Raw genomic sequence first — 23,906 nt, 5'->3', positions numbered from 1 at the left:
GGTCAAAAGGACAGCCTTTCTTGGGGGACAGAGGAGGTGCTCGAATGCCCCCCACACCCACCCCCTGGCCTACCAGCTACACCCTTTGGTGCACACTGCAGATTAACAAGAGAACCGACAGTATGTATGGAGTGAGCTTTTCAGAGACACTGACTTTTAAAGAATTTGGGGCAACCAAAGGGAGATTTGCTCACCCAGCACTTTTCTAACAGTGAGACGAACCCAGCAGCCCCTAGTAGCACCTCGCTAGGCTTCTGGTTTGATCTCATCTGTGGCTTTTCCTCACCCAGGAACAGGCAGCAGAGGGTGTGTGTCTGTCCCCACCCCCTCTTACAGCCGCTGGTTACAGTTACACATTCCGATACAGACATGCCTCTCGGACCAAAGGGGGGTGGGGTAGCCAACTCTCAGAAGCCCTGGAATAAATAGTTGGCAACAGCTGTGTTCTCAGCAGACAGCAGTTGGTCTCTTGCTACTGTTTTCTCATTCCACACTAGGTTACAGGCTATAATTTAGTGCCCCTACTTCAAACAGCAGTTCGTAAAGCAATCAAGACTCTGCCACAGGGGTCTCTTGGCTCTGAAAAATCTGTCAGGAACGCCAAAATGTGGCCAATCCCACCCCTATCCCTCTGAGATATCCAGGACGTCCCTGAGCCACACAGCCCTGACCACACGCCTACAAGGAGAAAAAGCCTCTGGGAGCCCTTCCCTCTAGAAGATCCCTCTCCCCCCAACTCAGACTCTCTTTAGAAGGAGAAAACTGTTAAGAAATCTCTGCTAACTAACCAAATCAAAATGGAGAAGGAATAAAAGCAGTTTGGATCAAGAATCTAGTCTGCCTCTCCTCTCCCCTCAGCTGTTTCCTCTGTGAGGCTCTGGAAACAGCTTTATGGTATCTAATGGAAAATCAGAATGGACGGCCCCAGAGACCTCAGGGATGTAGGGGGTTAAGAACAAGGTGGCTCTGGAAGTAAGGAGCAACTAGCACACAAGAAGAGAAGCCTGGAAATTTCTGCATGGGAGCTGGCCTGTTCTAGCTGCAAGACATTTTTCTCAAAGGTTCCCTCCACCCAAAGCAGTAGTACAACAAAACAAGCTCCCACCCTTCTTCCCTGCCCAAACCCGATCCACGGATAGCCAGTTCAATTACCTGTCTAAGACCCAAAAGGAAAGGCATCCTGCAAGAGCATCGTCCACACTAACGTTTGGAACAAAGGGCTTTTAAAAAGTTAAGGTCTTGGAACGAGCATTTCCCCAGGTGGGCCTGCGTGCTCCACGCAGCCCCAGTTAACCAGCCTTCCTTAGCAAAGAAGAGAAAGTAAACAGAGTCCTGGGACCAGGCAGGCGCTCTCTCTCCTGCTGTCCTCGCTACTCCCCCCGCCTGGCTCCGACCCACCCCCACCTTCTCGTGACATATCTCAGACGCAGCAAAGCCCAAGCTGTCTGCCAAGGGGGAAATGACATCAGTTCAGGCACAGCAGAAAAAACTCCAGACAGCTGCTGTGGAATACTGAGGAGGATGTGCTGCAAACCCATGATGGCCAGCCCAGGACCCTACCTAGCCCTGGAGCCTGAGACATCAGCTCCCCTCAGCTCTGAGCTGACTCCGAGCATATAAATCAAATCCCTCCAGCTGGAAAGAGCCACATTTCTCTGAATAAGTACTGGAGACTAGAGCTCCCAGGCTATTGTTCCTCCTCCTTGGGAAAGAAAATCATGCCCAGTGATTTGTCAGTTTCACAGAGACTTCTCTGCCCCCACTCCCACCAGAATCAGCACTCAGTAAATAACAGTCGTATTAAGCCTGGCTATCCCAACCTCCTCTGGAGATTGAGGCAGTTAGCAGGGAGGGCTTGGAGGCACCTTTCCCCCATCTAAGGTAGGACATGCCATCTCGTACGCTGACCTCTGGAGCCCTCGCTTCTACAGGAGAGTTTATATTTCATAAACAAACTGCGCATGTACAGGTGCCAACATCTTTCCTCACTTGTCTTACAAAAGGTACAACAAGTCCCACGGCAGCCTCCAAGTTGCCAGTAAAGCAGATCATCTATATTTAAACCAACTCTTGCTTCTGAAAAGTTCACCACCCTAGGTTCGTCATGCTTTCTTCTCTAAGCTCAGTTTTATGGAGAAAATGGCTAACAGCAAGCTCTGCACAAGAAGCAAAGGCCCGGTGGCTGGCAGCTGGTGTAGGCCAGCTCTCCTCTGGCCACCCTTCCCTAAAAAACAGGTCTCGGCCTCTCTCCCCGGCCCTAAATCCTCCATCAAAGACAACACTCACAAAGAACAAAAGGTTCATGTTTGGATTTGTACTTGCAGAAAAGACTCCTTTTGGAGGACTTTATAAATCCAAAGTTACTTTCTAATAACTTCTTGGGCTACAAATTGATTCTATTTTTCCACCACTCAAAGCAAGTGTATCTCTTTTTATTTTCTGCAACAGTTTTCTTCCAGTGATATTCATCAAAGGCTTCCATGGGAGTGGCATGGTGTCCGGCATGATGACCCAGGTAAATCTGAAATGACCTGCAAATTAATATCTCTCACCCCCCACCTCGGACAATAAATTAGGGGCACACAACACTTACAGCATGGTGAGTTGCCAACAGTACTTTTCAATCATTAGTGAATCCAGCCAGACACACAATGTGCTTGCTGCGGGTCTCCCACTGATGGTCAAGGTCACACTGACTTTCCTGACAAGGAAATGAATGAGCCAAGCCAGCTGAGCCATTTCCTCGAGGCTCATGAAAAGAATGAACCTCATGAACCGCAGCCTCACTGCTATGGAGAGAGAGGGGGAGTGATGTGTAGAGAGCAGTAGCTCCTGCTGTTGCAGGTGTTTCGGGGTTAGGGGGCCATTCTTCAGCAAATATGTATTCTCAAGACGAGGCCACAGAGTCGACCCCATGCCTTGCTCTGCACAAGAAGCAAATCTCACCCACAGGCCAAATCAGCAGACAGGAGGACAGGAGACAGGCAGGCCCGGATATCAAGGCACAGTTTTCAACACCCTCCTTTCATTTCCTCAGTCCCCTGGCTATCGCTGACCACCACAAAACACATGCAGCATTATGACTCTTGTCAGCCAAACTGGAGGGAAGGGCATCTGCAGCCCTTCCTGGGCAACTCTGGTCTGAACTTACCTAATAAGACAGAGTGGCACCTGCAAATCTCTGGAAAGAGTCCCATCGCGTAAGTGTACTTACCCCTTCATTGCACACCTACTGAATGCCCACAGTGTGCCAGACACTGTTCCAGGTGCTGGGGACACTGCAATGAGCAAAATACTCAAGGACCCCTGCTCTGATGGGTTATGGAAGCATTCCACATTTCTAAACAACACTCATCAGCAGTGATCCCTGAATAAGTGGAATTGCAGAAAAATTACTAGAAATCCAAAAATAATTTTGTAAAAGTTCAATCTAAATTATCAAAATTACATCATAGGCTTCCCGATTTTCCCCTAATGAATCATCATCCTTTTATGGATGTAATTCAAAGCAGTGTTTCTAATCAGCAGCTGTCTACTTTTATCTTCTTATAAGATTATAAAATCCAAAAAAATAAAATAAAATAAAATCCTGTGTACAAGGCAGAGTTAAACTCAATACATTACACCTAGCACAATATCACATACCCGAACAAAGTGATTACTGATAATGGCTTCTTTCTCACTAATCTTCTCCTTGACCCTCCCACCAACCCCTTGCTGACTAACCCTCATTGAGCACTGAAACTTGGGGGAAGTGAGGAGAAAAAGAGACTGAACTGGCAAACGTGGGCATCCTTAGGAAGAAAAATTCACTTTTTGCCATGTGACCACAACCCAGTGACAAAGTAGTCAGCTTTGGGATTTCAGAGGCAAGATGATCATTAGCAATTTCTACTCATCTGAAAAAAAAAAAGGTCCTTTTATGTAAGTGACCCAGGCTCATGCATGATAGACTAAAGGTAAGTCAAATCCTTCTACAAACAATTTTAGTCATCTGCCTGACAATGCAGAATTTAATTCAATGCTGAATTCACCAACTTAAAAAAAAAAAGGAAGTCACACTATACCAGAATTAAGCAGGATTATGTTGTCAAAATGTTGCAGTTTAACAACGGTCTATGGGCCCAGGCAATGTCTGAGCCCCCCTTCCACTGACCCAGCCCCTTCCTCCCCAATTTAGAAACCCCCCAAAGATAGTAATGCTGGATTCTGAATAACTTATTATTTAAGAAGATACACTATAACAGTGTATATGTTCATGGCTAATAGAATTCATCCTTTCACTGTAGTTGATGTAAGAATCTTTTGGCAATATCTTTCTAGGCACCCTATACATTTATAATCTTTAAATTCAGGGATGGAGGCGGGGAGAGTTACTTTTTCAGTACTGACAATGAGCCAGACTCTGTGCTAAGAACTCCATTTAACCCACATTGTACTTAACACCACAACAAACTCATGATGTAGATATTACCCCTGTTCAGTTGCAGAAACTGAAGCACATGGACACCTTGCCCCAGGTCACACAGCTAGCAAGGGGAGAGCAAAGATGTGAATAAAGCCTCTAGCTCCAAAGACTCTTTCCTTGACAGTAATACAGGTATCGTGGTATTAGACCAAAAGTTACCAATGAGGCGAACACCAGAACTGAGGGTTCAGCTGACCATGGAGCAGACATGCACATCCCTGGTCAGTGCTCCAGAACCCTGTTTTAGAAGAATGCCACTTACATGGCTCTGATAGTTGTATTCCGGAGCACAGCGGACAGGCCCTTGGGCCCCAGGATGCCCATTCTGACCCACTTTGGAGCCCGAGTTCTCTGAGGTAAATGACTGGGAAAGCCCTAAAGTTCTCATCCGTTCTCAGCACACAACTGGTCTCCATGCAAGGAGCCCGCTGGAAGAGAAGATCTTCCATGCCTTGGATCTCAGGTAACTGGTGAATTGTTCCCACACCATGTCATGGCGAGGTGAGGCTGGAAGGAAACTAGGGCTGAGAGCTGGGGGTTTCCAATTTCACAATCAAGGAATGTGAAGAAAGGGTTTTGTCACAATAGGCCAACAACTGCCAGGCTTCTAGGATAGAAGACAATCTCCAGACCCAAGGCCGTTTTTACTAACAGGAGCTTTGGAGCAGAGGCCGCTAGGCAGACACAGAACATCTAAGATGAGAGCTCTTTTATCTTTCTCAGGTTGGGCACAGGCACATTTAAATTCCTTCCAGTTTGGACTCACATACAACACCAAAAAACCCCAAACCAAACCAAACAACAACAACAACAACAACAAAAACCCAGAAGTGCAGATGAACTCCAAACCCCAAACCAAAGTGAGCGCCATAAAAGTCAAACGAAGGCATCCTCATGTCACGAATGTGAGGCTGGGCATCAATAAAAGGATCCTGAAGTAATTATTTTTGGGGAATGCCATGGGAAGAATTCCAAACCCAAAACAAAGATTTGTAGAACTTTGCCAAGTAGAAATGCTAAGGACTGCTTAGCTGCCAGAAACCAAGAATATTAGCTTATCTGTGTCCTGGGGCTGGACAAAGGCAGACGTGTAGCAAGCCTGCCGAGACAAGAAAACACACCTTTCCTGGTTTCTGAATAGGACAAGGAGTTCTACAAGTCACAAGGAGCTGGTGGGGTGCCTGGTAGGGTATCTATGGATATAGGGGTGCCTGGCTGGCTCAGTCGGCAGAGCACGCAAATCTTGACCTCGGGGTCGTGAGTCTGAGCCCCACACTGGGCGTAGAGATTACTTAAAAACAAAAAACAGGGCGCCTGGGTGGCTCAGTTGGTTAAGCGACTGCCTTCGGCTCCGGTCATGATCCCGGAGTCCCGGGATCGAGTCCCACATCGGCTCCCTGCTCGGCAGGGAGTCTGCTCCTCCCTCTGACCCTCTTTCCTCTCGTGCTCTCTATCTCTCATTCTCTCTCTCTCAAATAAATAAAATCTTTAAAAAAAACAAAAAAAAACCCAAAAAACAAAAAAACCTACAACTGCTTTCCTACTGTTGAGTCTTCCAGGAAAGATGGCTGGGCAAACAGCCCTTAACTGTAGTGTGTAATCACTTGCTAAACATCAAACAATATATTTCAGAGAGGGAAATATATGTTGATATCTCAGTCCTTACAGGCGAAAACCTGGAAGCTTCGGTGAAGTTAGATAACACATTCAAGGGCACACACCTAGTAGGCAGTGGGGCCGGCACTTCAATCAGGCCCCTGTGTGACTCTAAAATGGCTCGAACAGGCATGGAGATGGTATTTCAATATTGTAATTGTCACTTCCCCTTCATCTGTGACCCAGAAAGTCACAGCCACATCCAGCCACTCAGGCTGTAGCATGAGGATGAGGAGGGTGCACTACTGGATGAATGCGTCTTGCCCTGGAGGATTTATTGACTTAATTGCCCAGTTAGAGAGAAAAGACAGCAGGTACCGAAACAGAGGTCCTCTATAATAAATGTGGCGGGGGGGGGGGGGGGGTAGTGGAGACAGTAACTGCAGGAAGAGCTCCAGGAAGAGAGGCCAGTCAGGGACAGAATGGCCAATGAAAACTGTATCAAAGAACAGGGACTGAAATAACATGGATGCTAGGGGTAGGAAGATGAGCACAGGAGGCAGAGCCAAGTAGAGCCCAAAGCATGGAGACAAGGCCACGTGGAGAATCTGAGAAAGACACAAGACGAGGCACAGATGAGCTGGAGGGAGAAGGCAGAAGCCCCACACACTGGGTACCTCTGACCAGCCCATTTGTTCTTTCTGATGACTAGGGGAGCACCATGAATAGCAAGGAGAGGAATTTCTAGTTTACTTAGTATCTTAGGCTCTCTTTTTGCTTGTTTACATCTTGGAAGTTGCTCTTATTTCACTCTGAGGGGTGGGGGGAGGTGGAGGGAAGATACCTGTTTCAAAGGTCTTTTAAATAGAGAGAGAGAGAAATAAAAGTAGCAGAAGGTGATGATGAAATCTCAAGACAATTCCTTTACATAGTCAGGTTCTGACCCAGATGTCTTGTCTGAGAAAAAGAGAAAACACACACACACACACACAAAAGTAGCATTAGCCGAAACCAGTTTAACAACAGCTCCTTGAGGCTCCTAGCTTTCCTGCCCCCTAAAAAGAAAATCCTTCTGTGCTGACAATCAATCACTCCACAGATATTTATTACCTCCCGGGTCGGCCATTTACTGCCTGCTCCAGAGAGCACAGGGGTCTCTGAACCTCAGCGCAGACAGTGGGCTGTCCCTGAGTTAATGGGCTGCCACTGATCTGCAACTCTAGCTTTACCAAGTACAACAGCAGCCTTGTTTGTTTTTGTACTGAAATGCCAGGTTCATTTTTTCCTGCCCTGAAAACAGTTCAATCCCCCACCAAACCAGCAAGGTGCCAAGAATTACATGACAATCAGCAAGCTCGGCTCAGGGCCGTCCCCTGACACTTTTCACGTCTCCTCCCCAGCTGCTCTCTACACTGAAGATTGGAATAAGAACAAAAGGAGGGACGTGGGTCACACCCAGTACCTGACACACAATGCAATGTAACCAGGAAAGAGTACTAACTCCATTAGGGAAATTAGTCTTCAAGGTCTCCACTAAATCTGATTTCATCTCATCCTTTTATTTCAACTTGGAGCAAGACAAGGAGAGACGTGATCTACTTCAGGTGGGAGCTCGGGTACAGTGGTGGCAGGCCGGCAGTAAGGGCTAACAGGAAGGTCATTTTATTAAAGGCACCTCAACTCTTGAGTCCCGGGAAGCAGCTCCAGGCCCTCTGGCTGCAAGGCTGTAAGAGCGATTATTCACGCTGTCCAGACAGAGACCATCTTGGTTGTGCTTTTATAGGAAAATCCACCCACTCTTTACGTGCTCATAAGCTCAGCAAAATGATTTCTTCTCAGGCCTAACTCTTCTAAAGTAGAAGCAACTTATGGGCAAGATGTCTAACTTTCACTTCTGTGACCCTCACCTTACCAAGCAATGCCTTGCACAAAGTAGGCCCTCAAGAAAGATTAAAGAGATGTACGACTATAAAAAGGAAGCTAATACAGCTGAATCCCCAGACAGTAGGGCAGGTGACATTTTTGTGGCCACAGAAACCCGACAAACAGCTAAGAGATCAGGAGAGCACATGGATATTACTGGGAAACCCTCTGTGTGTCCCCATTATCTGTACACCTATAATTTCTCTGCTGAGGAGTTTAAAGCATTTAAGCCATCTCAAAAGCAAAATTCCCTTACTCAAGGTAGGGATGCACTCTAACCCCATTAGTTTTTCGATTATGGGGACTAAGATGAAGCTGCTCCTGGTTTTGTCGCTGGTCACCAACTAACTCCATTAAGCAACACCTAGAAGTTGCCTTTTTTCTCTTTTTTTGCACAAAGGATTGTGAAACTTATTAAGGTCTAGCTGGAAACACAGCTCCTGGCACCATTATCTTCCCTCATTTCCTGGATCTTATGTAAATCAAATATTACCTCCTCCCTCCTTTGGCTATTTGATAACGAATCTACTCCAGGCCTAAGAGTTCATGGTCAAAAGCACCAGAAGGAAACATTAAGACAATTTATCCCTGCCATAAGTTGTAGGGGGTGGAAAAGCTTCTGAAACACACACATCCACACCCCCAAGTAAAATGATGACGAAGGGTGGTGAAACTGGAGAGGGCATCAGAGCAGAAGAATCCTCTGTTCCTTTCATCATATAACTAAATCTTCTGCTCCTTTCGTCACATAATGCTCAACCGCAGGCCACACCTGAACCCGGTACTCCCAGGCTACAGAGTGGGGCAACACAGATGACAGCAGTAAGTAAACCCTACTTCAAAACCACCTTGACCCAGGGTCCAAATCATGAACCACTCGAGTAAAGCAGAAGTAGTAGGCAGAGATATGCTACGATACAGGCCTAAAGTTTGGGGAGAGAAAAACTAAAAGTGTCCTTGAGAAAGCACACCCCCCCCCGCCGCCATGGCAAGAAGGGAAGTCAGTGCAAACCACTGGCCCTCCCTGAAAAAAAATTAGCAGGTACTCGTATCTTTGCACTTATATCCATTGTTCCAAAGCCTTCCACTTTATTCAAGATGCACACTCTGGGCAAGGCGTGCTCAATACTGCAGAAAAGGTAGAGTTAAGCAGTCAGAGAGACAATAAATCATCATCCTTGCAGAACTCAAGGTCTATAAACTACCTTCACATCCATTTTAGTTGCTCCTTATATCAGCTGGTGCCAGGGCTAGAAGTTTTTACTAAACCCACTTGCCAGACAATATAGTGAAGGTCCGAAAATGTGCAGTGGCCTAGGACCAGACTTAAAGTTTCTGACGGAAGGGACAGAGGTCTTCCCATGGAACCCCAGTGAGTGATACACACTAGACTCTACTGGGGTGCTGGTATTCTACCGTGCTACCACCTATCCTCAGGACCCTACAATTACTTAACTTCTCTGAGTTGGCTGGTTACTTCTATCAGCATCGCCCAGAGACAACTCTGAGGCAGCCATTTCTGCGATAAGAGGCCCATGTGGTCAAAGAAGGCTGCCGTCTCTCTTGGAGATTCACGACGCATGTGCTTTACAGGGAAGCCTCTGAGGAGTCTCACAGTTAAGAAGCCTGTTCAACCCAAAATCTACATTTCAAACAGCATAGTCTTTCTTTCTTACTGAACATCTGTTCATGGCATCATTATCTCTACCGTGTCTGTCAGTCTCCAAATTCTAGGCTCCGTTTCTCCCTCCGCAGCTTTGCTCATCTGCTGTGAACCCCCCAGTACTGTATCTTGAGGGCAGGCATGGTCAGCCAGGTACAGGATGGGGACACATGGCTGACGCCCCTGAAGAGGGGAAAGAGGGCAAAATACGCTGACAGGTCTTCTCATTTTCCCAGGTTTCTCTGAACATTTGTGCAATCTCAGATAAGAATAGGATTTTCCCCAAAATTCTCCCTACGCTAGAAATTGAGGGCAAAAGTCCTAAGTTAATCTTTCACTTTACACACTGGGGAGAGGTTGGAAAGAGATATTCATTGTGACAAGATGACAAAGAAAATTGGGGGGGGCTGTTGTCGTGTTTGAAACCCCACCACTAGACGTGGTCAAGTGAAAAGAGAAAGCTGTAGCTTGAAGGGCACCTCTGACACTCAGAGAACTGAGGTGTGTTCTTGGGGAGTAACTTTTTTTAAAGTAGCGGCACACTTAGTGAGGGTTATTTACTTACGAAAGCTGAAGAACTGTCATATATCAGCTGCATTTTCTAATGGTATTTTTACTCTGGATCTAACTTAAGTTCTCACATGCAAGATCCTATAACATTAAGCAATTGTCCATTTTTTTAGGGCATGATATGGTACGGGGGTTATGCCGAGGAACAAATCCTTTTATCTTTTAGAGATTCAAACAGAACTACTCATGGTTGAAATGATATGAAGTCTGCAGTCTTCTTCAAAATAACATCACTGAGCATGAATGGAAGTGAAAGTGGGTGTAGACAAAAGAAGACAGGCCATGACAATAAATTTCTGAAGTTGGGTGACGGGGACTTGGGGGCTTATTACAGAACCCTTGAAGGAACCAAGGAACACCAAAACCTCAAATGACAGAAGAAAAAAACAGATAAAGTGGACTTCCCCCAAATGAAAAACAACTGTGCTTCAAACGGCACCATCGAGAAAGTGAAAGACAAAAACAAAACAAAAACCACAGAAAGGGAAAAATATTTGCTAATCATTTATCTGATAAAGGACTCATAAAGGCTTCTTAACGTGAGACTCCTCAGGCTTCCCTGTAAAGCACATGCATTGTGCATCTATGAGGGAGACGGCAGCTTTCTTTGACCACATGGGCCTCTTATCGCAGAAATGGCTGCGTCAGCGCCCTCTCTGGGCGATGCTGATAGAAGGAACCAGCCAATACAGAGAAGTTAAGCAACTGGTTCCAGGGTCATGGGAATAGATGGTAACATGGGAAAATGCCAGAGCCCCAGAAGAGTCTAGTTTAAAGGGAAAAATCCTCTGGGCAGTCACTCACTGGGATTCCATGAGATGACTTCTGTCCCTTTACTCAGATAAGGTACTTTAAAATGGGCAAAGACCTGAACAGACATTTCTACAAAGAAGATACACAAATGGCCGCTAAGAACATGAGATGTTCAACATTACGAGTCATTAGGGAAATGTAAGTCAAAACTACAATGAGATCCTACTTCACACCCGTTAGGATTGGTTATGATAAAAAAGACAGACAAGGGGCACCTGGGGGGCTCAGTCGTTAAGCGTCTGCCTTCGGCTCAGATCATGATCCCAGGATCCTGGGATCAAGTCCCACATCGGGCTCCCTGCTCGGCAGGAAGTCTGCTTCTCCCTCTCCCACTGCCCCTGCTTGTGTTCCCTCTTTCGCTGTGTCTCTCTCTGTCAAATAAAAAAAATCTTAAAAAAAAAAAAAAAGACAGACAATAACAGATGTTGGAGAGGATATGGAGAAACTGGAACCCTCATAATTGGGGTTCACTGGGGAACATGACATGGTACAGCCACTTTGGAAAACAGTCTGGCAATTCCTGAAACAAGCAGACATACAGTTACCACATGAACAGCAATTCTACTTCTAGGCATATCCTAAGAAAAATGAAAACACACATCCACACAAAAACTTGTCTACCAACGTTCACAGCATTATTCCTAACAGTCCCAAAGTGGTAACAGCCCAAATGTCTATGAGTTGACCAATCGATGAATAAAATGTGTTATACCCATACAACAGAATATGAATGGAAAGGAAGAAAGTACTTACACCTGCTAAAAACATTATGCTAAGTGAAAGAAGCCAATCACAAAACACCACACGGTGTTACGATTCTATTTACATGAAGTGTTCAGAACAGGAAAACCCACAGGAGCAGAAAGTAGATTAGTGGTTGCCAGGGAATGGGGTTCGGGGGGCTCAGGAAGGGAACTACTAATTGATATAGGGTTGCTTTCTGGGGTGATGAAAATGTTCTGAAATAGACAGGGGTGACGGTGGCCCAATCTTGTGAACATGCTAAAAAACAGTGAATTGTACACTCTACAAGGGTGAACTTTACGTGTGTAAATTGTATCTCAATAAAGCTGTTATTACTTTTTTAAAAAGCCTCAGAAACCATCCTCGCCTCAGAACAGGAAGTACAGTACACCTCAGCACGGGACACTATGTGCCAAGAGCAGACAGACCTGCATGTGTTCTAGCACTGTGGTCAGAATGGATGTCCAACCACAACTCCCACACCCAAGACAAAGCACACCTCTTTACTGGTGATAACCCCACTCTTCCTCACTCAAGGGGGCACAGTGATGTACAGATCAGGATAACTGTATCTATTCTAATTTACCTGCTCTGAGAATAAACAATCTCATACTTTATTATTAGAAAACAATTGCTGGAAAAACACTCCTCATCAGACTTCCAAGGCTGGTGATAGAGAAAGTGAGTCACATGCCTTCTGGACTAGGAGCTCACTAAAATATACTCTTAAATTCTTCCACTGGAAACAGATCTTGGGTCAGTCAAGGAATAAGGAAGCCTCAAGGCTTCCCCCAAAGCTTTTAAAAAAAAAAAAAAAAGATAATTACACAGGCTAACATTTACCAAGTAATTACTATGTGGCAGGCACTGTTCTAAGTGCTTTGTAAGTACCAACTCAATTAATCCTTACAATAACTCAATTAACCCGCACAATAACCCTATAAGCGAGGTGCTATTATCCCATTTTACAGATGAGGAAACTGAGTCAACTAACTAGCCTAAGGCCATCTGGAGGCAGTCTGGCTCCACAGTCTGCACTCTCAGTGATATTTCCAAGGACTCCTTCTTCTGGGATGACCACCATGGAAGGATGGCTGGTTAGACTTGTGTGCCACACAGTAACCGGCCAACAGTTCCCAGCCACCTGCCTGACATCTTCCGGGAGCCTACAAACCACTTCCTTTAGCCCTGAGCAGGCACAGCTACACTTCCCTGGCCTCCAGGCACACTGCCCGTGAGTCCTGCTCCACAGCAAAGGGTGCAACCAGTTCGCAGACAGGGAGGAGACGAAGCTAAGCAAACCAGAGACCCATATAAGCTTTCAAGAAAGAAAACTGAAATGTTCCCCACATGCCTGTGTTGAGTCAGAAGGCACATCTTCATGGATAAGCTAAGGGCATCGATGAAGAAATGTTGCTTACACAATGTGTGGGGAACGGAGCCCTCGAATACCCTATTGATGTGGATGTCCACTGACAGAACCGCTTTGGGAGAGCAATTTGGCACCATCTACCCCATATTTCAAATGTACATACCCTACAACCCCACAATCCCTGATTCCACTTCTGGGAATCTAGCACAACTGCAGAAAGAAATACATAGAACAATGTTCACTATAAAACAGCGTGAACTGGTAAAAACTTGGATATAACGGATGTTATCTATGGAGCAGTAGTTAAAGAAATCATGGCCTAAAGCAATAACACACAGGTGGGGTTTTTTGGGGGTTTTTTTGTTTGTTTGGTTTGGTTTTTGTTTGTTTCTTTTTGCAGTTCTATACTCACTTCTGAATGCCATTCCTCTTCTTTTGTTTCCTCTTCTTGAGGCTTTCCTAAACTTTGTCAACTCTCCTTATGATTCTCTTACTGTTTAATAATCTCATTTCCAAGCTTTTTGGGTTTTGATTAATGTTATTCTTTCTTTTCTTTCTTTTTTTTTTTTTTTAAGTAAGTAAGCTCCATGCCCAGAGTGGAGCCCAATGAGGGGCGTGAAATCACAAACCTGAGATCAAGACCTGAGCCGAGATCAAGATGCTTAACTGACTGAGCCACCCAGGCGCCCCAACATGCAGGCATTCTTTTAAAAATCAAGGTAGATATGCAATACAGAAAGAAGTCTATGGGGGCGCCCGGTGGCTCAGTCGTTAAGCGTCTGCCTTCGGCTCAGGTCATGATCCCAGGGTCCTGGGATCGAGCCCCACATAGGGCTCCCTGCTCAGCGGGAAGCCTGCTTCTCCCTCTCCCACTCCCCCTGCTTGTGCTCCTGCTCTTGCTATCTCTCTCTGTGAAATAAATAAATAAAATCTTAAAAAAAAAAGAAAGAAGTCTATGAAGGATGAAATAATGCATGTTGTAAAGTACTACATATAAAAATTATCCCATTTTTATTTTAAAAACAAATGAAAATAAAGAACTGTATCCATAACAACAATTTTATGTTTATATATAGGAGTTTATATATAGGAACTATTACTATATCTATAAATATTCAGCATAAGCAGAAAACCCACCAAAAACACACACCAAACCACAAACTTTCACTTTTTACTCTAAGCATTTCTGTCTGTATTATGTATCACTGTTACAAACGTGTGTTATTTTTATGTAACTAAAAACTTATGTGAAAAGGTAAAAAGCACCTTAAAGCTCAAAGAAAAGCAGCAATCAGGTCTAAGGAAGGAAGAGGGAAAGAAGGCCATAGTGGACCTTGTGTTTTCTGCTTTCCCCCAACTCCCTGCAGGCACAGCAAGGGGATTTGCATATTTAAAAACAAAGGACTCAAGTAAAGAGAAAGAAGTACACAGGATGAACTTCTTACACTATTCAACTCTATATTCAAATCCCAAAGAGCTACAGTGCTCCACCATCTCAGGTGTCAAAAATATTAACCTCTCCCAGATAAACCACGAAGAGGGGAAAATAACTTAGATCTGATCAATCAACTAAGTTGTGGTTTTTCTGTTGTTTCTGTGTTTGGTTGGATTTTAATACAACTGGAGTGAACCACCAGGCGCAATTTCAGATGAGGAAGATAATTTCAGAAATGGCGAACAAAAAAACAGCATGTAGGATTTTGAAAAACGTGAATATTTTCTCCACGAACACATGCCTCTGATCTGTAAGAATGTGTAATAACACAATGTTACAACATAAGATCTGTCTTGCTTGATATTTAAAAATCAAAACAGACATGTTTTTATAGCTTTACTCTAGGATCTACCCTTCCAAGCCACAAATGTTCTTGCAACGTCTCACATTCACTTTTACCTCTTCCAAAACAAGTTTAAATTAAATTCTTTAAAACACCTAAGATCATGAATCAAAACGTAGCCAAGGCACTCTGAGGGCAATGACAGCACCAGAACAGACGATCCATCGCTCATCTATTTTCCCACAGAAAAAAGTATGGAAAGAAGAAAGCCAAAAGTAAATAAATCCAAGCTATGGGAATGTAGTTGAGTAAGCGAAGAGTATCCCAAAAACCCAGTCCATGCAAGACTGGTGATCTCCAAGTCTGAGACCATGACCTACTTTAATTCCCACACTGGGAAAGCCCAGAATTGTATCAACAAGCCACAGAATGCAATAAGATGAGATATGTTTCTCCTTTCCTTACCTCCCAGGTTGCAAGGTTCTGGATTTATCGATATTTCTTTGTTTGTGGCTTCCACATTACATGCAGTTTTTTGGCCAGACTTTGCTCCACCTACTGGAAACACAAAGGATGGTCCAAAAGGGAGGTGCCCATAAGGCAGACCTCAGCCGTCTATTGTATGCCACCAAGGAGACAGATCACAAAGACCCACTGTCACTGCTCCCTGTTACTCAGTGGCTGTTCTACCGTCTGTGTGGTTATGGTGGGATGGGTGGCCCGAGGGGTGCCCACAGTTGGGGTTATAGAGCAAAGAAGGAACCCACATCATGGCACCACCTGGATCCTGAGGGTCCCTCAAGCATTAGTCCAATAGGAAAGCAAGAGATGCTCTCAGGTGAACGGATGGCCAGGCATTCAAAAAGCATTTGGAACTATTAATCCAAAGTCACCTGAGATACCCGCAGTATGTTTAAAGAGTTGCCCGCTAGTGCCCCAAATCCACAGATGGGCTGCATCCTGGGGGCTTGAAAGAGAAGGCTTCTCCTGAGGTCACACAGCCACCGAGGTCTGGAACAGTCAGCCCATGGCGACCCGGAGAACACCTCATGGTTGCTGTAGGCTGATTGTGTGACAACAAACCAATGCTCATGGGGCCGAAAATGAGAGTAGAACCAAGACTTGGAATGGGGAAAGGAAAAAGTTCTAAGAACATGACTCTGTTCAGCTTGGTTATGGGGCCATGGAAGACTCTGAGAAAACAAAGTAACTGGCCAGCAGGCTTTCACTGGGGTGAAAACAAACATGTTCTTAAAATGAAACCACAAGGGCAAACCAAAGCAAGAGGAAAGAAAGTTTAAGACTGGGTGAATAAGGCAGGCTCACCTGCTTACTGAACCACAAACTAAAAAAAATGCCTTTTTTCCCAAAATGCTTGATGTTGGCTCACAAAGTCAGGCTGACTGGCAACATGTTAACAAATCTGAGAGCAATCAAGATTCAGGATATTAAAGCTTTCAACTGTCCCACCTAAAATTTGTTGTCAGAGAGGTTACTTCATACACTTCACAATGCTATGTTCTCTCTTCATAGGAAGGCTGACCTCAAACCCCATGATAACGAGCATGAGCTGAGAGGGGAACAGCAGGCACCGCTAAACCAGCATCTGTCCACCTCGGAACCACTGACATTATGGACCAGACAATTCTTTGTTGTGGGAGGCTATCCTTTGTCATGGCAAGTTTAGCAGCATCCCTGGCCCCGAGCTGTGACAACCAAAAATGTTCCCAGACGCTGACAAATGTCCTCTGGAAGGGGCAGAATTATCCCCAATTGTGAACTACAACTCTAAACATATAGGTTCACCCTAAACATTTCCTACAGAGACAAAATTAAACTCAGATATAGGACAGAATCAAGGAAGTCACTTTCAAACTCCCCAAATCTCAGCTTCTGAACTTAATCTGAGAGCTGATACTAACTTACCAACAACCAAATGCACTCTGAGGACTACAAATAATAACAGCAGGGATCATTATTATTATATTTATAGCCATTAAACATATTCCAAGAGCTCTATATGTAGGATGTCTTTTCACCTCACAGCAAACCTATAAGTTATGTACTATTATCAATCCCATTTTAGAGATGAGGACACTGAGGCACAAAGAGGCTAGCAACTTGCTCCAGCATAGTAAGTAGAAGTCAGGTTTAGATCTCAGGTGGCCTGCCCCAGAGCCCACGACCTCACCACTGGGTTGGACTATACTCCACTATTCCCACACTGGAGAGCTCTTAGATCTGCACTATTAAATAGTCAGTAGCCACATGTAGCTATTCAATTTAAATTAATTAAAATTAAATATCATACCAGTCTTGGAAAATAGTCTGGCAGTTCCAAAGTTAGGTATACAGCCAGGAGAAATGAAAACTTATGTCTACACAAAAAACTTGTACATGCATGTTCATAGCAGCGTTATTCAAAGTGGCCCCAAAGTGGAAAGAGCCCAAATGTCCATCATTTGATGAGTGCATAAATTAAATGTGACACATTCACAGGACTGAATGTTAACTGGCTACAAAGTGGAATGAAATGCTGATACGTGCCGTGATGTACTGATACATCAACAGGGACGAATCCTGGAAACATTATGCTAAGTGAAAGAAGCGAGTCACAGAGGACCACCTCGTGTATGATTCCATTTATAAGGAATGTCCAGAATAGGCAAATCCATAGAGACAAAAAATAAATTAGGGGCTGCAGGAGGTGAGGATAGAATGGGGAGGGACTGCTAATGGCTATGGGGCTTCTTTCTGGGGTAATGAAAACATACTAAAATTAGATAGCGGGGGCGCCTGGGTGGCTCAGTGGGTTAGACGTCTGACTCTTGATTTCCACTCAGGTCATGATCTCGGGGTCGTGGGATTGAGCCCTGCATCAGGCTCTGCACTCAGCGGGGAGTCTGCTTGTCCCTCTCCCTCGGCTCTTCCCCCCACTCCCCACCCTCGCTTGCTCTCTCTCTCTCAAATATATTCATTAAACCTTAAGAAAACAAAACAAAAACAAAAATAAAATTAGATAGTAGATGGTACACAATTCTGTGACTAACTAAAAAGCCATTTTACATAACTTTAAAAGGGTGAATCTATTGGCATGTTAATTATGTCTCAATACAGCTGTTATAAAAAACTAAATGTCACTAAAAATTCAGTTGCTCATCTATCCTAGTCACATGCCAAGTGTCAAGAGTCACATGTGGCTAAGTGGCTACCAAAACAGGCAGCGCAGATATAGATCTTTTCTGCTATCACAGAAAGTTCTACTGGACTGCACTGCTCAGATGAATGGATAAAAAGCCTCCTTACCATCTAACCACAGTCTACCTTTCAAGCGTCTTCTACTTCCACCCTCCTCTACACACCCACATAGGAAGCTTCCACCACAGACTACGAGCCACCTCCAAATACATCCTCCATTTTCGCTTTCCAGGCTGGAACAGACTTGTTTCCCTTCCCAACCTTTAAAGCCTGGTCCAAATGCCTCTTCTGTGAAGCTTTTCCTAAATCCCACCTTCCCCTGGCCAGAGCAGAATCAATTGCTCCCACCGTCCTTTGTTTGCACATCTGTGTGTGATCTGTCTTTCCTACCAGATTACCAGCTCCTTGAGGACAGGGATTTGGTTACTCATCTGAGGGTTCCCAGTGCCCAACTGTGTTAACAGCCTGCTGTAGAGTGGACATTTCAGTAAACGTTTGCTGAATTCTACTGAAAGGGTTTACGGAAACTCGAGGTGTGGATTTGAGGTGTGGATTGCTCGCTTTGGTATATAAAACAAGACTAAGAAAATGAGGGAAAGGGAATTAAGAGTCTGGACACTCCATCTCCCGCTATTCTGCAAGAAGAAGTGATGGTGGTCACACTGAAATGCTGTTTTTAAGAAAGAAGAGTGGAGTAGAGCTTCTGGACTGAAAATCGGGGCACAGTTGGTGAGTAAGGGGAGCGGGCACAGGGTATACTATGGAGGGGCGAGGTAAGAAAAAAATACCAGGAATTAGGACCCCCATCCAACTCAAAGTTTTAAGCATGGCAGAGGAAAGGTAAGGACTGTGTCTCTAGAGGTTAGGCCGGGTGGCTTTATGGAAAAAGACGTTTCTACTAAAATTTTATTTTAAATAACATGGTCAGATTGTTCTAGTTGAATCTAAGCACCAATAGAAAGAAAGAAACTCTATGTATCTCAATCATTATTTAACTAGGAGAGACAAATGTCAAGGCCTCACTGGCAAGTCCACTACTTTTTTATTCTTTATGGGTTTAAAGAATGATATCTGAGCTGTAGTAACCTATAAGATAGTGAAGTCCAAGTTCCCAATCTCAGAAGTGAGCCAGGCTGGTAACTTTCCTGGGCCAGGATGGCAAGAAATGACCGTTCCAGGGGAGAGCTGGTAACAGGGAAAGCAAGCTACTCTGTATTATGTAAATATATAATACCATATATTTCTGATATTAGATGCATATGTATAAAAAGGCTGTATTTGATAGAGGCATTTCAAGGGAAAAAAACCACAGTAAATCACCCACACCATGTTCAATACGGAATGAGTACGAGTCCCCCTCAATTCAGAGTTAGCTGGAAGCCCCTTGTTGAAATAAGGACAGTGAGTACCAGAAGTGCATCCTATGTCAAAATGGTCTCTGAATTTTTTTTTCTTCACTGATTTCTACAAGCCAAAAATCAACAAAAACCCAAACAAAACAAAAACCAAATTGACTAAACAGTGGTGGATTCAGAGTTAATAATTATATAGTAACTTCCATGCCAAAGGTTAAAATTCAAAACACAAATCTCACTATAGATATCTAGTACTCCTGGGCAGAAAGAGACAAGGGTATGAGGTGGGGATGTAAGTACTGGGTGTGGGGGTGGTCAGGAAGAGGGAGCCCACTCATTACCAAACTTTCTCTTCTCTGAAGGAATGGTAACCATGTAATAGCTGCTGGTCAGTGCTAGCATCCACCCAAATGGAACAAAGTACAAAAGCCACCCTGTCCCCAAAATAAGTATTGGAAGTGCCAGAGAAATGATAAGAAATCGGCCTATGATCGATAAACTGCAATTAGGGCATGACATTGAAGATCCCGTCCCACATCTTCTCGCCAGCTCCCAGGCTTCCGTGACCTGGCGGCAACCTCCACTTTCCAACCTTCCTCTGCCAGAGAAGTGGATCCGGTTCCCACTGTCAACTCGGAGGCCCACCACTGCTCTTCCATCAGGGTGAAACATCCACAGGCCCAGGGCACCGACCTCCTCGGACTCCAGTGTTCTTAAATCAACCCTCTAGCAGTGTTATTTACTGGATCTTGAGAACGACCTTTCTTTACTTAGTAGAAATAGATGCAAAGGCGAAGCAACAGTTTGTTCTATATTTTGTTCTGTCAACATCTACACTTTTTTTTTTTAAGACTTATTTATTTAGAGAGACAGTAAGTGAGCAGGGGGGAGAGGGGCAGAGGGAGAGAGAGAATCTCCAGCAGACTTGCCACTGAGTGAGGAACCGGACGCGGGGCTCAATCCCAGGACCCGAGCTGAAATCAGGAGCCAGAGGCCCAACCGACTGAGCCACCCACGTGCCCCAACATCTATACTTCTTAACCTTACCAGTCCTAAGGGTTCTGACTTTTCCAATAAATAAAATTTATTTCTCCTGCCAGTTTATGATTTTAACTAGGAAAAGATCCCCAACAAACGCTAAAATGGAAGGGTCCAGCCCTAGGAAAAGGAATATACTGGGCCAGAAAATGAGCTCTATTCCTTTCACATGTTATTTCAAATATACATAAACAGATTTGGGGAGGGGGGGAACAGATAAATAACAAATTGTGGTATAGCCATACAGTAGATCATTCAGCCACCAAAAAAGGAATGAAGTACTGGTATATTTATCCACTACAATGTGGATGAATCTCAAAAACATTATGTTAAGGGAAAGCAGACAGACACAAAATACCACAAATTGTAGGATTCCATTTATATGCAACATCCTGAATAGGTAAATCCACAGAGACAGAAAACAGATTGGTGGCTGCTAGGAGCTGGGGGAAAGGGAAATCAGGGAGGAACTGCTTAAAGGGTAGGGGGGTTTCTTTTGAAGTGATGAAATGTTTGGAACTAGATGTAGTGGTTGCACAACATTGTGAATGTACTAAACACCACTGAATTGTTCACTTTGAAATGGTAAAAGGGTTTTAAATGGTTTCTATTATATGAATTTCATTCCATTTTAAAAACTAATCAATTTTTAAAATAAAGGATACTAGGGGGCAAAATAAGATGCATATGTAAAAAGGCAGCCCATAAACTCCTAAGGAAAAGCTAAGTATTTTTGCTGGCACTCTGCTTCTACTCTTGATCACAACGCAAAGTTCAAGTGCTAAGCTGTATAGACTCTGCCATCATGCCGTGTGTGAAAGTGTGTGTGTCTATTCCCTTCTGAAAAGACAGGGAAGAGAACAGAAAGTGAAGAAAATAGAATGGTAAAGCCCTGCCAAATGCAAGGGAAGGAGGGGTGATTCCCCCTACTGCACCCCACCCAACTTGGCACCAGGAGTAACGCTCCCATTAGGGTTTCGAAATGCCAACTGGAGCTGGAATCAGCACAAGCAAGCTTCTCTGCCTGGATAAAAAGCAAGCCACCCAGCAAGAAAAGCTGGGGTGCTCCATTTACTGCCCATATTGGCATCAGCACCACCCTTTGCTCAAAAGCCCTGAACTGGCCTAGATCAGCATCAATGGCTGGCTCTCCCAAGCCAGCCAGCCTTACAGCAAGAGTTTGTTATAGCTCAAGCGTGCCCTCCTCCTGAGGGGTCCCGATCTACTCCATCCCACAGGCCTTCCAAGAGTCCGGCCTCCAACCTCTTGCCTCCAACACATTAAAAATGGAGCCAAGATGCCCTCGGAACTTTTCCCTGTCCAGCTTGAAATAAATACCTTCTCAGCCCCTCCTCCCTCTCAGGCCAGCTCAATAACCCACGTACCCCTACCCGCAAACACGTACACACCGCATCACTGCCTTGGAGACCTGCTTCGCGGGGGGGCACGAATGCGCCCCCCCAATGCCTCGGCTTCGCACCACTATCCAGTCAGTCATCCCAGCCCACCTGACCTAAGTGCCCTCTCAAAGGGCCCCTCACTAGCTGGGCACCGCACCTCTGCCACTTCCCTGACACCAAAACAGGTGTCCCTCAGCTAAACACCGACGCCCCCTTAGATCCTGTCCACTCCAGGCATGGGAGCCCCTCTCGGGACCCCTCAACTCTTGGCAACAACACTCCTTCTGCCCCTCTAGCCAGGCAGCGACGCCGTCTTCAGCCCCCTCCAGCCAGGCCTCGACGACCCCCAGGCCCCCAGGCTGGCCCGGACGCCCCCTCCCCTTACCTGCGGGGGTTCAGCCCTGGCTGACAGGGGGCTGGGCAGCGCCTGGAGGAGCAGGAGCGCCATGCCACCCAGGAGCCTTCTCCTCTCCATCCCCCTCCTGCTCCTGCTCCTCCGCCACGGCGCCGCCACCTCCCTCCTCCTCCTCCCTCTCCTCCTCTTCCCTCTTCTGCCTTCTTCCCTTCTTTTCCTGTTTCACTCTCCCCTCCCGCTTCCGGCTCTGCTCCACCCCGCCCCAGCCCAAACACCCTCCCACACACTGGGCAGGTTCTCCAGTTCCAGCGCTTCGTGGGCCCCTGCCCTTTGTCCATTGACCAAAATAGCTGTCGATCAAATAGAAGTCCCGCCCCCCCATGAAGACGGAAGACCAGAGGGATCCAGCCAATGAAAAGTGGGAGGAAGCCGGGCCATCTTGAGTGCTGCACGGCGGTGTAGATGCGTCCCACGCCACAGAGAGTGGCGGAAGTAGCTCCGATAGGGGGCGGGGCCATCTGGTACGAGCATCGAAAAGTCTAATTCGGGTGCAGCCATCTTGAGCGTGGCGGAAGTACTAGATTTCTACACTTTAGCAAAGAAAGAGAAGTACTGTGATTCTAAAGAGTATTGGAAAAGAAGTTGTTTTAGAAGGTAGCCGAGCGCTCCTTAAGAAGAAAACAACTGCAATCTAAAAATCTTTTGACGTCTTTTGTTTTGAAGCGCAGCCCTGGTACCAGGGTCCCTCTCCTTGTCTCAAAGTGGGAGCTTAGGTCAGTTTGAATTCTCTGAAATAGTACCTTTACCTGAGGCACGGTGCTGTGTCGCCCCAAGTTCCAGGAACATAATTCTATTGACGGTACCTCAGAAACAGCCCTGAAATTCACTCCCATTGTTTCCCTCCATATTCTCATGTTCTTGCTAAATAAAAATGGTCTCCCTGCTGGCCCTAGTTGCCAATTCTTCCCTCTCAATTACTGCCGCACTCCACAGCAAGGGTGCTCTACGACATAAAACCAAACATCATTGTCTTAAGGCTTTCCCTCTTAAAATACTTAAACTACCTACGGAATATATAGTCCGAACTACTCAGTATGGTTCTCTCGTGTCCTGATCCCTGCTTACTTCTTTTTCTCTCATCTTCTGCCACTACATTTTCCCACACATTCCACTTACACCAAACACTCAAGAGATCCCCAGTGTGCTGTGCTATAGTACACACTGCACATATAGTTCTCTGTTTATAAACTCCTAGTTCCCATCCCCTCCCTTGTTTCTTCTTCTGGATCCTCATAACATTAACACACACTGTATCTGATCTGTAGTATCTGCCTGGCTGGCCCCTCCCACTAAATTTGCAGTTTTTTGTATAGCACACCATCTTACTCCTTTTCTTTTCTTTTGAAAAATCGCTACAACATCCTATACAAGGCCCAACCATGAGCCCAACAATGTTGGTAAAATAAATGAACAAACGAAGACCCATGCCAGAGAAGCCAGGTGCCTGTAGCTGCCAATTTCCTCTCAAAATCCTGCCAAAGCATTTTGCAGGTTCGCCTAGTCTAGCCCATGGCTGAGCCCAGAGGGAGTTTGTTCTTGGCTTAAATGGTGGCAAAGTAGGAAACAGTGAAGA

The 23,906-nt window shown here is 45.3% G+C and overlaps 1 protein-coding gene across 4 annotated transcripts in view; it reads right to left on the bottom strand.

The window, feature by feature from the left end:
• Positions 1-22,491, bottom strand: part of WBP1L (WW domain binding protein 1 like) — a 56,619-nt gene extending 34,128 nt beyond the window's left edge. For 2 of the 4 annotated variants that reach the window (XM_027596106.2, XM_027596104.2), the window contains exon 1: positions 22,304-22,491. Coding sequence is in view for 3 of the 4 variants with exons in the window: in XM_027596104.2 (XP_027451905.1) it covers positions 22,304-22,393 (90 nt within the window). In the remaining variant the exon portion in view is untranslated. Of the gene's footprint in view, positions 1-1,152; positions 1,362-4,730; positions 4,872-22,303 lie in introns of those variants that run through there. The other 2 variants (XM_027596102.2, XM_027596105.2) reach the window with 2 other exon arrangements.
• Between the last annotated feature and the right edge of the window lie 1,415 nt (positions 22,492-23,906).

Source organism: Zalophus californianus, chromosome 15, assembly GCF_009762305.2.
Source record: "Zalophus californianus isolate mZalCal1 chromosome 15, mZalCal1.pri.v2, whole genome shotgun sequence".
In the NCBI taxonomy this organism is placed as follows: domain Eukaryota; kingdom Metazoa; phylum Chordata; class Mammalia; order Carnivora; family Otariidae; genus Zalophus; species Zalophus californianus.
This window is presented reverse-complemented; position numbering and strand designations above follow the sequence as displayed.